The 16,616-nt window shown below is 39.4% G+C and overlaps 1 protein-coding gene across 6 annotated transcripts in view; it reads left to right on the top strand.

The window, feature by feature from the left end:
* MEF2A (myocyte enhancer factor 2A) overlaps window positions 1-11,356 on the top strand; it is a 174,109-nt gene extending 162,753 nt beyond the window's left edge. For 5 of the 6 annotated variants that reach the window (XM_058542341.1, XM_058542340.1, XM_058542346.1 and 2 more), the window contains 3 exons: window positions 1,554-1,680; window positions 5,430-5,556; window positions 7,196-11,356. In XM_058542341.1, coding sequence (XP_058398324.1) covers window positions 1,554-1,680; window positions 5,430-5,556; window positions 7,196-7,571 — 630 coding nt within the window. In that variant the 3' untranslated portion in view covers window positions 7,572-11,356. Of the gene's footprint in view, window positions 1-1,553; window positions 1,681-5,429; window positions 5,557-6,578 lie in introns of all 6 variants that reach the window. The other variant, XM_058542344.1, reaches the window with a different exon arrangement.
* Window positions 11,357-16,616: the final 5,260 nt, after the last annotated feature.

The following is a 16,616-nucleotide window of genomic DNA, read 5'->3' as shown; positions in this document are numbered from 1 at the left end:
ACGTATTACCTCACTAGATTCTCCCAGTAGTGCCACAAGGCAGGCAGCACAGAGATCACTGTCTTCCCTACTTTACAAACAAAGACGTTTGGAGAATTTAAATGATTTTTCCAGTGCTTAGGAAGTGGTGAATCTGGGACAAAAACCCAGGCAGTATAACCACATACTGAATGGTCTTCCTAACATCCTCTAACTTAAGATTGGATAGAAAATACAAACTAAAAAGAAATAAACTGAGCTCTGGATCCTTATTAAATGATCAATGTTCAAGTGTCTAGATCTAGCCAAAGGCCTTCATCTGATTACCCTTTGAAAATGGTGATAGAGAAAACTGAATCACATTCTGACTCTTTATACTCTCAAGGGCCCTGAATAATACTTTTATTGATATGGCTTAGACTCCCCCAATGTCAGTCATCAGGCTGTAACTTCTTCATTTAGGAAAAAATAACCCTGGAGTTGTGCTTTGGCCTTCTTGTGTACTAACCACCTGGAACATGGAGTCTGTTCTATTCCTCTGATGCTCAGTTTTGGCAAGTGTCCCCTTAAGCCAGTATAGTGAGAAAATGCTCTGCCATACCCTTTGGGTATGAGGACATTGACTGTCTTTTAAACTGTGGACAGTGGACTATCTTAAACTGACTTGATTATTTAATAGTTGATTTTTTTTTTCTTTATTATTCCCAGTGTAGATAGGATACTATGTAGGTGCAATCAGCAAGCATTTATGTTGCTCCATTTACAGCCCTATCAAAAGTACTTGTCAAAAGTTCTCTACTCAAAGCCTCTCTTTTCAGAAGAGTCGAGAGACTGAAAGTCTGCATATCTGAATCTGCTATTAAAAAGGTCAATTGGTGGGCGATGTTGATAATGGGGGGAAGCTATGCATGTGTGGGGACAGGGGATATATGGGAAATCTCTGTACCTTCCCCTCGATTTTGCTGTGAACCTAAAACTGCTCTAAAAAAGTCTTAATAAAAAAAACACATATGTATGTCAATTGCAGGATCACAGGGAAGGAAATCCAAACACAAGCTGTACTTCAAAAAGCCATGACTTAAAACCATGTTAACATGTAAATGCTGCAAATAAAAATAGTTTTGATCCCTATACTCATGGACTTATAATCTCTGTATATACAAATGACCTGTGCTATCCTCAGATATTTAAAACCTACACATATGTTACTTAGAGTAGCCTGGCAATATTTGTAGTGGCATCCAGTCTTCATTTATGCTAACACAGAAAAATGTTTTCACCCATAATGCAAGATTCTATTTTAAAGATACATCTCTGACATCAATAAACTCTGTATAAGAAAGACAAGAGAAAATGAATAATTAATGTAAAAATATATCCCTTAAAATTAAATATTTAGTTATTCCCATTAGTATTTTTTAGGTTTTCACATCGTCACTGCTTCAGGAAATAATGACATTCACATCATAAAACTGTGAAAAATGTCACTTTTAAATTGAATGTTATTTTTAAAATATTGTCTGAACATAAATACTCGCATAATAACACTTTTTCTTTTTTCTACTCTCTCACAGAACACCCAAAGGATAAGCAGTTCTCAAGCCACTCAACCTCTAGCTACCCCAGTAGTGTCTGTGACAACCCCAAGCTTGCCTCCGCAGGGACTTGTGTACTCAGCAATGCCGACCGCCTACAACACTGGTAAGCCTGCCTTCCGTGAGTTTTCCTTCGTTTTGTGATCAACGTGCTTTTGTGATTTTTTTAAAAATGTATAGTTATTGAGATAAATTATTTCCAGTTTCTTAGATTCACATTTGCATATATTAAAAAACACATGCTAGCCTTGAAAAAAATTACGAAAAATAAATAGATCATAGAATGATTTCCCAATGTGAACTTTTACTTACCCCTGACAGAGAAACAAATAGCTGTTATCAGAAGTACGGCATGCAGCACCGACCCAAGGAGGTCACGCCTTTTGCTTGGCATCTTCTATGTAGTTTCTCATTACACAGTATCTCACTCTGCAGGCTTTTGAAATAAGATGTTTTTCTCTTTATCCTCTGTTAACCTACTTTGGGAAAGACTGAATCCCTTTGGACCTCAGGACTCGGGGATGTGGCAGATGTTTAGCTGGGCAGAGCAGGTTGTGTTTTCCTCCGTGGAACTACCTGTTTGGTTTCTGTTGTTTGTGCCTGAGGGGCAAAATCAGGACCTTCCTTGTTTCTCCTCAGAGCCAGGCACTCCTCATCTCTGAGAGGAGCTTTTTACTCACTTATATTTATTTAGACATTTCATCTTAAAATACCCTATTTCGGAGGTATATTAGGAAAATTTAAGAATGCTACACTTATTGGAAGGGTGTTTTTAGCTAAATGGGCTGCATGGAGAATCAACCTGCTGTGTAGCAGGTTCATTGAGATTCGCCATTCTAAGGAGGGGCAGAGAACTTGTGTGGTTTCACTTTCTCACCAGCTGAGCCAAACATCTGATGCTTCAAAGGAAGAAGGAAAGAGGCAAATAGTTAAATTATACCTTGCCAATTATTCAGAGACTGCAATGCAGGGAATTTATTCTTTTATGATTCTAATAAGTAGACTGTAATAAAGATCGTCTAATTTTAGACTTCAGGGTAAAGGCTTCAGCACGGTGCTTTCACAATGCTGTCTGGAGCTCCCTGAGGTCTGCAGAGCCATTGATACATTTGATTGCCTCTTTAATTCCAGGTAGTTCTTTTAAAACAGAAACAACTTTAAAAGGTTTTATGGAAAAAGAAAGTCTCTTAGGAAACGTCCACTACCTTTTCCAACAATTAATATGAATAAAGTGTCCAAATCCATCAACTGCAAATCCAGAGTAAAGCCAGGGATTATGCATTCATAGAAATCCTGTTTCATTGCAGTGATCACCAGCTATATGAGCCACACTCTGCTAGGAACATATCTTTTCTCCCAAGTGTATTCTCAATAAAGAGACAGGACATACCTAAGTTGGTAACTATGAAGGGGAAGTCCTGACTGGTTGAGATTACCAGTTTATGCTCTGAGACTTGAGAAGGTGGGGAAGGAAGGAATTCTATGAGCTAGAATGTTCAGAGGGGTGTTGGCTGAGGAGATGGGGCTTGAACTGGGTGTCCAAGTTAGATTACAGTTTACCAAGCATTTCATGACAGATTTTTTAGTATACTTAGAAATTCCATTATACTTATTTTTAGAAATGCCATTGGATTAGAAAGAATTTGTTTTTTTAAAAGTCCAGAAGGAATTACCAAAACTTAAAAATGGAGTTAGATACTCTCAGAACCATCAGTCACTTAGCTTCAGTCTCATTCCTTCTTTTAATTGACTTAGTTTTTGCTTTCTTTCTCAGAGTACCTATTCTGTTTAATTTTACCATAGTATCTTTAACATATTTATAAAGGCAAATTGCCTTTTTTAAACACATATCCATGGTTTATCTTTCTTTGGTATATCATCTACCTTTCTTTACATATTTAGAATCAGACACATTCCATACAGTCAGTAAAGGGATGAATAAACGAGCAGCATTTCAAAAAGTAAAACAGTTCTGTGTGAAGGAATCCTGTAGACACTTCCTCGTGCCCATCAGTAAGATCACGCGCAGCCTCAAAAACTTATTTATGCATCTGTTCACATATTTATTGAACACCTACTGTGTGGCAGGTGTCCTGCCATGCACTAGAAATACAAGAGTGCATGGTTGACAATGGAACTTAGGGTCTATCAAGGGAGAAAGACATAAAACAATTTATTTCAGTCATGTTAAGGGCTGCATTTAAGCTTCAACCTGAAGGAGCACACATGAGTCAACCAGGCAGAATAGGAGGAGTGTTTCAGGAAGAGGGAATACTGTGTACAAAGGCTGGGAGCCAGCAGAAGCATGGCTGGAGACACGGGGATGGCATGGGGTGGTTGAAGATGCAACTATAGAGTTAAGGAGGGATTTATAGGCCATGTTGAGGATTTTGAGAGCGTTGAGAAGCCATAAAAAGGTTTTAAGCAGAGAAGTGTCATGATGATATTTGTTGTTTTAAGATCACTTTGGCTACAGTGTGCATAGGGCCAAAAGTGAATACAAGGACACCACACAAGAGACTATTGTGGTGGCCTAAGTAATGGATACTGGTGGCTTGGACTAGAGTGGTGGCAGTAGAGATGGCGAAACTTGGGCAGGCTTGAGAGACAGTAGATAGCATTGACCAGGCTTGGTGGTTGCTGGTGGAAGTAAGAAAGGAGTATCAAGGATAACACTCACAGGTTTCTGGCACAAGCAACTAGGTGAAAGTTGGTGCCATTTACTAAGTATTTAAAGAGGAGCAGGTTTGGAGGAAAAGATGAGTCCAGTTTGGGTCATGTCAAATTTGAGGTGTTTGGAGAGACATCTAAGTGGACATGGCAGGTAGGTAGTTGAAAGGACCTAGAGGTCAAAAGCTGGAGGGGGCACTGTGGAAGACTTCAGTGTGATGGATCCCCTGCACCAGCTTCTGTGGGGATGGATGAGGCAGTCTTAGAGAACAAGAATGAGAAAAGGAGAGAGTCAGGACAGAATCCTAAGCACCGGCTATGCTGTTCAACTCAATTCCTTTTTTTAAAATGTTAATTCACTAGAAAGACCAGCTTCTTTAAACACCTCTCTTGAGACATGAAAAAGAAATTAAAAGTAGAAGAGTTTTTGCCACCTCCCTTTAGAACTAAATGGAAAAGACAAGTGTTAATGATGAACTGAAATAACATGCAAATGATAACTAGTGGCCTAAGTCTTGGTCAAAGTGATTATGACTGAAGCACTCATATAAAATGAGCTATGTTATACTCTTGTAACACATAAAGTTTTTCATGAACTTGAAATTATCTTCTGTGTAATCAGGGATCTTCAACAGTCCCTGTACTTTTAACAAATGCAATTAATTAATAGTGTAATAATGTATTTAGTGTTCTATGTCACTAAGTTTGGCACATCATGAGAAAGGGGCACTGGTGTCTTTCCTGTTGCCCCTATACTTCAAGCATATAAGACTTACTAATCTAGACTCAGTCTGGGTGAGCTGGAGTGTTTCTCTTTCTTCAAGAGGGTAGTTAGTAGTAGGCGTTTTTATTTAAAATAACAATTGTATAGGAACATCCTCTAGTAACTGCCTTTTTATTATTTCTATTCACAAGTCTGGAAAAAGTATCTCAACTTTTGAACCTTTAGTACAAAATTGAGACTTATTTTATTGAAATAATCCCAGACAGCTAAATATAGCTAGGTCCCATGAACCTCCTCAAAGAAAAATTTTGTGGGTTTTAGACCCATAAGTGTGTTGTTTTATGTTATGAAGTACCCACCTTTCTCTCAACCTAGGAACTTTCGAAGCTACTGTTTGAAAAACAGATTTTGCATGGTCCTTTTATTATATACACACAAGCGATATTTCCTTCTTGTTTTAGATTACTCGCTGACTAGTGCAGACCTCTCGGCCCTGCAGGGCTTCAACTCCCCGGGAATGCTCTCTCTGGGACAGGTGTCAGCCTGGCAGCAGCACCATTTAGGACAAGCAGCCCTCAGCTCTCTGGTGTGAGTAACCAGAAATTTTCCCTGAATCTCTACTCCTAGCCTGCGCACTCTTTTTCTGTCAGTTATGGTCTTTTGCTCTATTGATTTTCATGTGACTGTCCTACAGTGCTTCTGTTTTAGGTGGCACAAGTGTTTGTAGAAAATATTTTTTTTACATGGCTCTAGATAATAGCTTGGATGCTGAGCAAACTAGGCATTCCTTGAAGAGATTCAGGGAGCAAAGCTTCTCTTATATGGACATACTGAGGTAGAGAGACTCACTTAGTATCTCAGGGGGTAGCAAGGCACAGATGTCACCCATAAGCACCCCTTCTACCAACCCACCAATGCTTAAGCCACCCACTCCCACCCCTCCTTCCCAACCCCTGTGTCTGATGCCACTATTTGAACAAAGGCAGTTTGAAGATATTCAGGCCCACCTACCAGCCTTCTCTTTTTTTGCTTTGGTGTGAATATCAGTAGACAAAGAGAACAGGAAAATGAGCTCTGTGCCCTTTACTTTTCTCCCTGTGTTGTAGGGGAGGAATGGTAGGGGTTGAGTCTCTTATATATGAGTCAGGCTACATGGGATTATGTGGCTGGTCCCAGCCCACTGCACGCACTATCCCTCACCAAGAAGGTTCACAAAGAAAATGTTCCTTATGGGCAAGGTGTGGAGATATAAGTGAAAAGGGTTTACAGTGGTGCCCAGGTGGGACCAGACATTGCTAGCCGGAGGGAGAAGGAACAATGCCTTTATAGGGCCAGGGTGACAGTAGGCCTGTGGAGCAGAGCATCCCAGAAGAGGAGACAGTAACCCTCCATGAGGGTTGGTTGCCTCGTCCCTGCTCAGAATGCTAGGGACACCCAGCCTCCTAGCTTCCTGCCCTGCAAGTCCCCCAAGAGCCCCATCTCAGCAAACCTTTTCCCTCCTGCATTCTGAAATAACTCCACAATGCATACGGTTAATCAGTGGTCTTCTTGGGAATTATGTCATGGAAAAACGTGCAGAGTACCTCAGGGAAATTTCTTTGCCTACACAGGTGTTTGGTCCTCGGGCCTGTGCTGAGCATCCTAAATGAACACACTAAAAATAGCCCTGCAAAAGCAAGTGGAAATGGCTTGGTGCTCAGACTGGGGAAGAAGCCTGGACACCCCGTACTGTAGCACTCTGAGCAAGTAACTTAGCCTTTCTGAGACTGTTTCCTCATCTGAAAAACAGGGTGATATGACTGACTTCTTAGAGTTGCTGTGAGAATAGATGAGCTGTTGTGCCTGCCACAGGGCCAGAGAGAGAAGAAACTGAGGAAGAAGAGAGGAAGCAGAGTTCAAGTTGTCGTGTTGTTCCTCTCCCATTTTGGTCCATGCACAGCATTAAACACTGACACCATTTTGGATACTTCAGCTATAAAAGTACCAAGGTTGTGGGTAGTAGAAGGAGCCACTAAATGTCTCAACTGTACTGTTTTTTTTTTTCCTCCCAGGGAGTTGTGATTTCTTTTTGTGCCAAGCACTGACAGAAATGACCACAACCAGTCTTTGGGAATTCTGACAGTATTTCAGACCCTGGGCTCTTTTCAGTCAGGTGGTGTCTGTAATATCATTCCAATTATGCAGATGCACTCACAAACCATCAAATGTCTTTTTTTTTTTCCTTCAGTGCTGGAGGGCAGTTATCTCAGGGTTCGAATTTATCCATTAATACCAACCAAAACATCAACATTAAGTCAGAACCAATTTCACCTCCCCGGGATCGAATGACCCCGTCAGGCTTCCAGCAGCAGCAGCAGCAGCAGCAGCAGCAACAGTCACAACCCTCCCAGCCTCAGCCTCAGCCTCAGCCCCAGCCCCGGCAGGAAATGGGGCGCTCCCCTGTGGACAGTCTGAGCAGCTCGAGCAGCTCCTATGATGGCAGTGACCGGGAAGATCCACGGGGCGACTTCCATTCTCCAATTGTGCTTGGCCGACCCCCAAACACTGAGGACAGAGAAAGCCCTTCTGTAAAGCGAATGAGGATGGACACATGGGTGACCTAAGGCTTCCAGGCTGGTGTTTATACTTTGTGTTACTGCAGTGAACTGCCCTACATATCTAAATTGATAAATAAGGACATGAGTTAAATATATTTATATGTACATACATACATATATATCCCTTTACATATATATGTATGTGGGTGTGAGTGTGTGTATGTGTGGGTGTGTGTTGCATACACAGAATCAGGCACTTACCTGCAAACTCCTTGTAGATCTGCAGACGTGCATCCCATGGCAAGCAAAGCACCCTGTAGGCAGAGTTTAGTCTGGCACTTCCTTGGACTACTTGTTTCATACGATAACCAGTTTTTGCAGAGAAACGTGTACCCATATATAATTCTCCCACACTAGCTTGCAAAAACCTAGAGGGCCCCTACTTGTTTTATTTAACTGTGCGGTGACTGTAGTTACTTAAGAAAAATGCTTTGTAGAACAGAGCAGTAGAAAAGCAGGAACCAAGAAAGCAATACTGTACATAAAATGTCATTTATATTAATTACCCAACCTGGCATGGATCTCTATTGCAAAGGGGTGCATGGGAAAGGGCTGTTAATATTTAAAAAAACAAAAAACAAAAAAAAACCCCACAAAACAAAAAGCCCCACATGTAACTGTTTTGCACGTGCAAAAATGTATTGGGTCAAAGAAGTGATCTTTAGCTAATAAAAAAGAGAGAATAGAAAACACGCATGAGATATTCAGAAAATACTAGCCTAGAAATATAGAACATTAACAAAATAAATTAATATATTAAGTTATAATTGGAATATGTCAGAAGTTTCTTTTTACATTCATATCTTAAAAATTAAAGAAACTGATTTTAGCTCATGTATATTTTATATGAAAGAAAACACCCTTATGAATTGATGACTATATATAAAATTATATTCACTACTTTTGAACACATTGTGCTATGAATTATTTATATAAGCCAAAGCTGTATGTTGTAACTTTTTTTTTTTTTTTTTAGAAAATAGCTTTATCTTGTTTTAACTTTTTACTTTTATTTTAAGAGGGGGAAAAAAGCAAACAAAAATATCTTGCAAGCAGAACCTTGGAAAAAAAAAGCCATGAACACTTATTATTCTATATATAAATTAAAAGTTGAGCCAAACTCTTTGTGTACATAGCATCTTAAATATATTATCACCTTTGATGTAAGTACCTATGTATTGTATGGTCACCAGATTAAAAAGTATATTTTTGTGGATTGCCGCCAATTTGGGGGGAAAAGGCGAGATCCTTATTAAGTAGAGTATTCACTGTTTAATATTTACTATTTTGTTAAATATACTGTACTTTGGATTTTAATTATTAGCCCAGTCTTTTCAGAGGATTGTATAAAGGGGTTTCTCCCCTCACTGGTGGTGAATGTGTGATGTTACATTGTAATCTTTGTGCTGTATGGGTTGAGCATCATTATATATTTTATATGTGTACATAAATAGCAAAGTGGCAAAAAAAATTGGTGTTAAGTTCATCCTGCATAAATATAAAATGTGTTGTAACAGATTTTATAAGGCATTATTTAAAACTTGCCTTTTGTGAGGAAAAAAATATATAGTAGAAAAAGCTGACCTAATTTAATTAATATTAGAGAAAATGTCAAAATAGTAGATGAGCACAAAGGTTTTATAAGTGGTAAATGATTAGGGAAAACTATTTGTGAGGGAAAGGATCTTTTTTCCCTTGACCCTCTAAAATAGAATGATGCAGCTAATTACAAAATACTACCATTCTGAATTCTCTGTGCATTGAAATGACACTTCAGGGTGGGGAGAAATTCTCTCATGGTGCAGATCCTCGGCACAACTCTTGCCATCCTAATGAAATCAGTGCTGCCCTCAGCTTAGATTTTGAACAAGGCCTTACTCTTACAGGAAGACAACTAAGTGGTAATAGCAAGTTCATCCATTGTCTGGGCTTGTGCCATGAACAAAATTCAAAGTCCTGTATATCTTATCTTTCATCATAGATTTTTAAATACTCCTTTTCCTGAGAAACTCAAAGGTTTAAAAATTGCTAGTGTTTTATATTTTTAATTTAGTATTAAGCAGCTACCTACAATTTTTACTTACATTTTATTTTTCCCCCCTAAATTGTGTTCCTTTTGATGTTTTCCTCATATGCTCTTTGTGACAAATCATCAGCCAGATTTGCTGACTGACACATAGGTATTAGGTACAGGATAACCCTGTGGCATTCACAGCTGCAAAATGGAATTCTGTTTTAATGACCGTTTGGTTAGTAAATTTTGATAGAGGCCAAAAAAGGAGGGTGATATGCTCTCTCCTCTTGTCAGTATAGACATTTGGCTCTTATTCAGAAAGGATTAGTTTTTCTTTAAAATGTACTTATTTTACTGAACTACTTACAGGCACATTTCTTCATAAGATCACACCTAATTGAAACAAGACAGTCTCCCAACACTGAATTTCCAGGATAATCCTTACCACTTTGTAAACCATTTATAGCTTTGAAAGTGTTAAGTAAGTGACTCTTTTGTTATTATTTATGCATGTTCATGAACTTCTGCTGTACATTGGAATAGGAGTTAACACATTCACATTTACTGTCTATTTTCTTGTGTGCCTTATGAGATGGCTTTTCTGACTGTATCTCAATAGTCTTTCTTTCTATGCAGGTTTATAATCAGTACAACTACTGTTTTCTAAAATAATATTACACAAGGCTCGGAGTTTGTATTTCAATTACACTGACCAAGTAACAATGTATTCCGTTTTCAGGAACTGAATATTTGACTGTTAACTCTTTTCCCATATGCCCAGTGTGACTTGGAGCATATGGACTTGACAGCGACACCCCCTCACCCGGACACCATGTACAAACACATTCACTTACACATCTCCTGGTGGAAACCAACGCAGAGTGGGGAAGACACTAACGGTGTCACTTTAGAACCTACTTTTCTTACCCTTTTAGATTCATGTGTTTTGTATAACACCATTGCAACAAAATTTTATCCCTTCAGATGAAGTATTTTATTACTAAAAGACAAAAACAAAAAAAGCTTAGAGTAAATTGCACTGGTTAAAGTACAGTTTCCAACAGCTGTGCATCCTTCAGTAATCTAACTGGTATCACACTGAGAGTGAAAGTCACATTGTATGTCTACAGATGGTCCCAATCAAAACTCCATCTTTTGAGCCCTAATTATGTCCATTGTGTTAGAGACTAAATCAGGGGTTTGTTCTAAAAGAACAATATATGTTTTACCATTTCCTTTAAGGACAACTAATAAAGCATTAACATATTTTCTGTATTAACCATCATGCGCACAAGAAATACATAGTAAATAAGGAACCAGAAAACTCCTGGCATTGGATCATAAGAAGCTAGATGACTAGAATGTGAAAAAGATTTTACAAATGTAAAACTTTTATTTCTCTGTAGAAACTTTTCTTCACTTTGCTGTGCAAGAAGACACTGCTTTGCTATATTTAAAATGGCTTTTTTAAAAGAGATTTATGTATTTGGTAAATGTTTGTAGTCAACAGTTCACACGAGAAGCTGTACACGGTTTGATCATGTAAAACCGTTTGGCGGCACAAGCTGGACTTTGTTGCCATCCTTGAGATGAACCTTTTAAGAAAAATAAGTTAATCTCAATTTTTCCCTGAATGTGTTGTTTTTTCTTCATTATACAATAAATATTATAGTGAACTTTTTATCAAATGGTTAAGAAAATGCTAGAGGTTGTTGTAAACTAAACTATTTGTATCCTGCACTCACTACAGTAAAGACGGACTGGCTTTTCCTGTGTACTCTAGACTCTGTCATGTTTGCCACTAGTCGTCCCCTTTCCCGCAAATCCCTTTCCTTTTCCCTTCCCTTCACAAAGGCCCTTTCCACCTGCAGATCCCCTCTACTTACTTTGAGACATGGTCAAGGAGACTGTGGCAGCACCCCGCCAGCCTCACCCATATTGGCTTCTGGGGCTTCCCTCCCTGGGTGGCCCTGGACCCTTTAGGAAGCAGCCAGCCATCCTGTCCCCAGCATCAGCCAGCCTGGCTGTTATGTGCATGTTGGTGTGGATCAGCTAAACCCATTCAGGTTCGAATACTTCTTGCAAGATGTACCACCAAAGTGCAGTGAGGAGGGAGGGGTGAGGTGGTGGCTATTGTTAGGACTTACTATCATTAGATTCTATTTATCTATCTTTCAAGTTTAGAGGGTGAAATGATTTGTTTTACCCAAAATGCGTACATAATAAATACTGAGCTTGGGGTAGCAGAACATTTACCAAATGAATTGAATTTTATTTTCAAAAGTGATTGACAGATGTGAAAAATTACTTTAAACTTGCAGTGGAAAGTGTTCTCTTCCTCTGATTTGCCTTCTAAGCCAGCTCCTAGCTAAGCATATTCTTGCTGTCAATTAAATTAAGAGCTAAATTTTTATGCAGGTGGTTTTACCAGCTGACTACAGTAAGGCACTTATCAGGTTTTGAAAGCTTGTTGAGTCCTGTGGCTAAAAATACTCTAATCACAGCTGCAGCTACTTAAAATCAATGCATTGTGAGTTCCTGGCTAGCTCCCATGGGTGCCTTCCTGTAGGCTGTATCTTGTTTTTCAGCTGATTCTGTATCTGACTAGCACCAGCCAAGAAAAGGATTTTTCAGTTTGAGCCCTCTGCCAGCTGGATGACTCCAGTCTGCTCCCATCTGCCTGCCCAGTGGCTCACAAGGGGTCAAAGTACCACTTAGTTGTAGAACTGAGGAAATCAGGTTTCTTCCTATCTTCCACAAGAATTAGGTTCCAAAGAGGCACCTGAAACACTGTGGAGCGGGGCTTCTGGGGGGCTGAGTGGACTGGTGCCATCACGTAGCAGAGAGAGAGAGCATAGCCCAGTTTGTAAGAGGCAAGCCCTGATCCCCAGCTGTCAGTGTGTGAGCGGAGGACAAGCTCTTCCCAGCCAGCCCCTAGCCAACGACTGCACATAGCTGGGGTACACCGCTTCCCTCCTTTAAAATATCTTTTGCACTCCTAACTCCAGCTCAGTGTCTGCTTCCAAAGGACTCAAACTGACACAGCAGCTTACTCAGCTTAGGGAACATGTCCTAGACTCTGGTCACTGTCTTACACATATATCATCTGCCTGCTCTGTCTATACCAATGCAGCTGAACACAACTAGGGAAGAAAAAAAAAAACCTCAGTTGTACTAAATGGTTTCACTGTGTAATTCCTCCCCTTTCTTTTTTAACTTAACTTTTTTAAACTTTGTTTTAAACTAATTTTTAACTTACAGAAAAGTTGGAAAAATGTTTCCATGTATCCCTCACCTAGCTTTCCCTAATGTTAACGTTTACATTCCCATAGTACCACTGTCAGAACCAGGACATTAACGTTGATCTAGTACTATTAACTAAATACCTTATTTGCATTTCACCATTTTTTCCACTAATATCTGTATCTGTTCTGGGATCCAATCTAGGATCCCACATTGCTTTTAGTTGTTATTTCTCTATAAGAGTTCCTTATATAAGTGTCTTTGAAAAGACACTTGTGAAGAATACTGATTAGTTATTGTGACTAGTATCCCTTGATGTGGATTTGTCTGATGTCTTCTCATGACTAGGATGAGTTTTTGCATTTTGGCAAGAATACCACAGAAATGATGTGTCATTGCATCATAAAGTTCATGATGTCAGTATGTCTTATTATAGGTGATGTTGACCTTGATCACTTGGTTAAGTGGTTTGTACTGGGTTTCTCCACCGTAAAGTTACTGACTTTCCCTTTGTAATTGATAAGTATCTTGGGGAGACAGTTTGAGACTATATAGTTTTTTCCTCAAACTTTCACCCACTAATTTCAGCATCTGTGATATTTGCCTATTTTCTTCTACATTTATTAATTGGACTTCTATAAGGAAGAGCTGTCCCTTCTCCCCACTTATTTATTTGATTATACCATTATAGACTCATGGATATTTATCTTATTCTATGGGTTATAATTTAGTACCATAATTATTTTGTTTAAGTTATTCTGGCTTTGGCCATTAAGAGCTCACTTCTTCAGGTAGACCCCTGTGTTCTTTGGAAAAGCCCCTCCCCACTTTTTTAGCATTTCCTTACTTTCTGGCAAGATGTTCCACACTCATATTTTCCCTGTCCCAGTACTGGATCAACCACTTCTCCAAGGATTCCTAGTTTTGTTTGTTGGAGAATGGCATTTGGCAATCAAAATCTAGCCACTATTTGTGCTCACTACTACTAGAGTATCACTGCTTTTAGGTCTTTGTATACAACTGGGAAATAAATGGAGGTGTACTCACGTAGACACACATCCATATTCTGCAGCTAGTTATCCCAACATATGTATGTGAAAAACCATGAGTTTATAGTAATACTTCGGATTTAAATTCGACATCACAGGGTTCATTTTCACCTTTCCTTATTTCTAACTTCTTTCTCCTAAGGTAAGAACCTGGCTCTCATTATCTGCAATCTTTTTACTTATTTGTTCAGTTCTAGTATACACATAATGTAGTTTCAGAATTGCCAATCCATACCTGTGTGAGAAACACATTTATTGACCAGATTAGAGCATTTGTGTAATTCTTTTTTGCCTTTAGCCTTACATTATCCAGTGAAGATAGTGTTTTCCACAGTTAATTTTAGTTCCCAACCCCCTTCAGTGTGGTTATGTTATTCACTGTAATATAGTTAGAGCCATCTGTCAGTATTTTCATTCCATTTCAGGTACCCATCCCCCATACTAGTTGGTTTTATTTTGGGGGGGACGTGAATAGTCTCTCAAAGATGACTATGTTTCTAAGAGTCAGAGCTATATAAAAAGATATTCAGAGAAACACCACTCTCTTCTCACCCCTGGTACCCCATTCCCATACCCTACTTCTCCCACCAGCCCCCTACACGTAACCAGTCTCTTTAGTTTATGGTTTAATCCTTCCTATATTTCTTTTGCACAAATTAGCAGCTTTGCTTTTTTCACTTAACAATATCTGGTATAAACAAGACATCAACAACACACTCCTGAACAACCAATGGGTCAAAGAAGAAATCAAAAGGGAAATCAAAAAATATCTTGAAACAAATGAAAATGGAAACACAACACAGCAAAACCTAAGGGATGCTGCAAAAGCAATTCTTGGAAGTTTATAGTGGTAAATGCATAGATAAAGAAAAAAGAAAGATCTCAAGAAAACCTAACTTTACACCTCAAGGAACTAGAAAAAGAAGAACAAAATAAGCCCAAGGTTAGCAGAAAGAAGAAAACAACAGATTAGAGGGGAAATAAAGGAAATAGAGACCAGAAAAACAATAGACAATATCCACAAAACTAAAAGCTGTATTTTAAAAAACAAAATTTAGCTACATTAATTAGCTAATTAAGAATAAAAACCAAAATCAGAAATGAAAGAAGACATTACAACTGATATCACAGAAATACACAGGATCATAAGATACTACTATGAATAGTTATACACCAACAAATTGGATAACCTAGACTGAATGAATAAATTTCTAGAAACACAACACCTACCAAGACTGAATCATGAAGAAACAGAAAATCTGACCTAACTAATAATGAGTAGGGAGATTGAATCAGTAATCAAAAGCCTCGCAATGAAGAAAAGCCCAGGACCAGCTGGTTTCACTGGTGAACTCTACCAACATTTACAGAAGAATTAACACCAATCCTTCTCCAACTATTCCAAAAAACTGAAGAGAAGGGAACACTCCCAATCTCATTTTACAAGGCCAGCATTATCCTGACACCAAAGCCACACAAGGAGAATGCAAGAAAAGAAAATTACAGGCCAATTATCCCTGATGAATATAGATGCAAAAATTCTCAATAAAATATTAGCAAACCAAATTCAACAGCACATTAAAAGGATCATACACTTTCATCAAGTGGGACTTATCCCTAGGATACAAGGATGGTTCAACATATGCAAATCAATGTGATACATCACATTAACAGAATGAAAGATAAAAATCATATGATCATCTAAATAGATTCAGAAAAAGCATGTGACAAAATACAACATCCTTTCATGATAAGAATGCTCAACAAACTGGGTATAGAAGGACTATACCTTAACACAGTAAAAGCCATAAATGACAAACCCACAACTAACATCATACTCAACAGTTAAAGGTTGAAAGCTTTTCCTCGAAGATCAAGAACAAGACAAGGGTGCCCACTCTCAGCGCTCTTAGTCAACATATTACTGGAAGTCCTAGCCAGTGCAATCAGACAAGCAAAAGAAATAGGAGAATTCTGGTACAAAATGGCAACGTAGAAGATCCCAGCTTCCCCATCCCCCCACAAAGATCAATGATTAGACAGCTATCCAGAAACAAAAACACCTCCAGAAGACCTCCAGAATCCCTTTAGGAAGTTTTAGCAAGACTGTGGAATAAAAAACCTGAGAGTAATCGCACAAGAAGAGAAAGAAGACAACCTTCATTTTGCCTGAATCATCCCATCCCCCAAGCCAGCATTGTTCAGTGCCAAGAAGGAACTTCCCAGCTACTACGAGTTCCTCTTGCCAGGAAAGGAAGAGCAGGAGACCTACCCAGCAGACAAGCTCAGCAGCTTCTGCCACTGATGAAGCCACAGGCCAGCTGCACAGATTTTGCCAGCCACCCTACAAGTATTTACAGTCACTAATGCCAGGCATGGCTCAGTCCCTTCCCACATCCTCCCTACCCCTCAACCCCCTGTCAGAGCCTGGACCCACAATGGTGGCCACCCACGGTCTCTGCAGCTGTGAAAGTGTAAGATGTCAGACACCTCCGTCCCTCCCCACCCCCATCAGAGCCCAGGAGTTACACTTACAAGCCAGCTCAGGCTTCTATAGCTACACAAATGCAAGACAGCAGCCTATAGGTGCCCTCAGCTGACACCCACCACTGGCTCTGCACTCAGGACTAGCCCTTCCAGCTGTGCACCTGCATGCCACCAGCCTGATGCCCATCATTGGCCTCCACTGCAGCACATACACATGGAAGGGAGAGTGTGCAGCCACAGGTGAATGCACCAACAGCC

This window comes from Diceros bicornis, chromosome 5 (genome assembly GCF_020826845.1).
Source record: "Diceros bicornis minor isolate mBicDic1 chromosome 5, mDicBic1.mat.cur, whole genome shotgun sequence".
Taxonomy (NCBI): domain Eukaryota; kingdom Metazoa; phylum Chordata; class Mammalia; order Perissodactyla; family Rhinocerotidae; genus Diceros; species Diceros bicornis.
The sequence above is the reverse complement of the archived record's forward strand: the minus strand, read 5'-3'. Positions and strand labels throughout refer to the sequence as shown.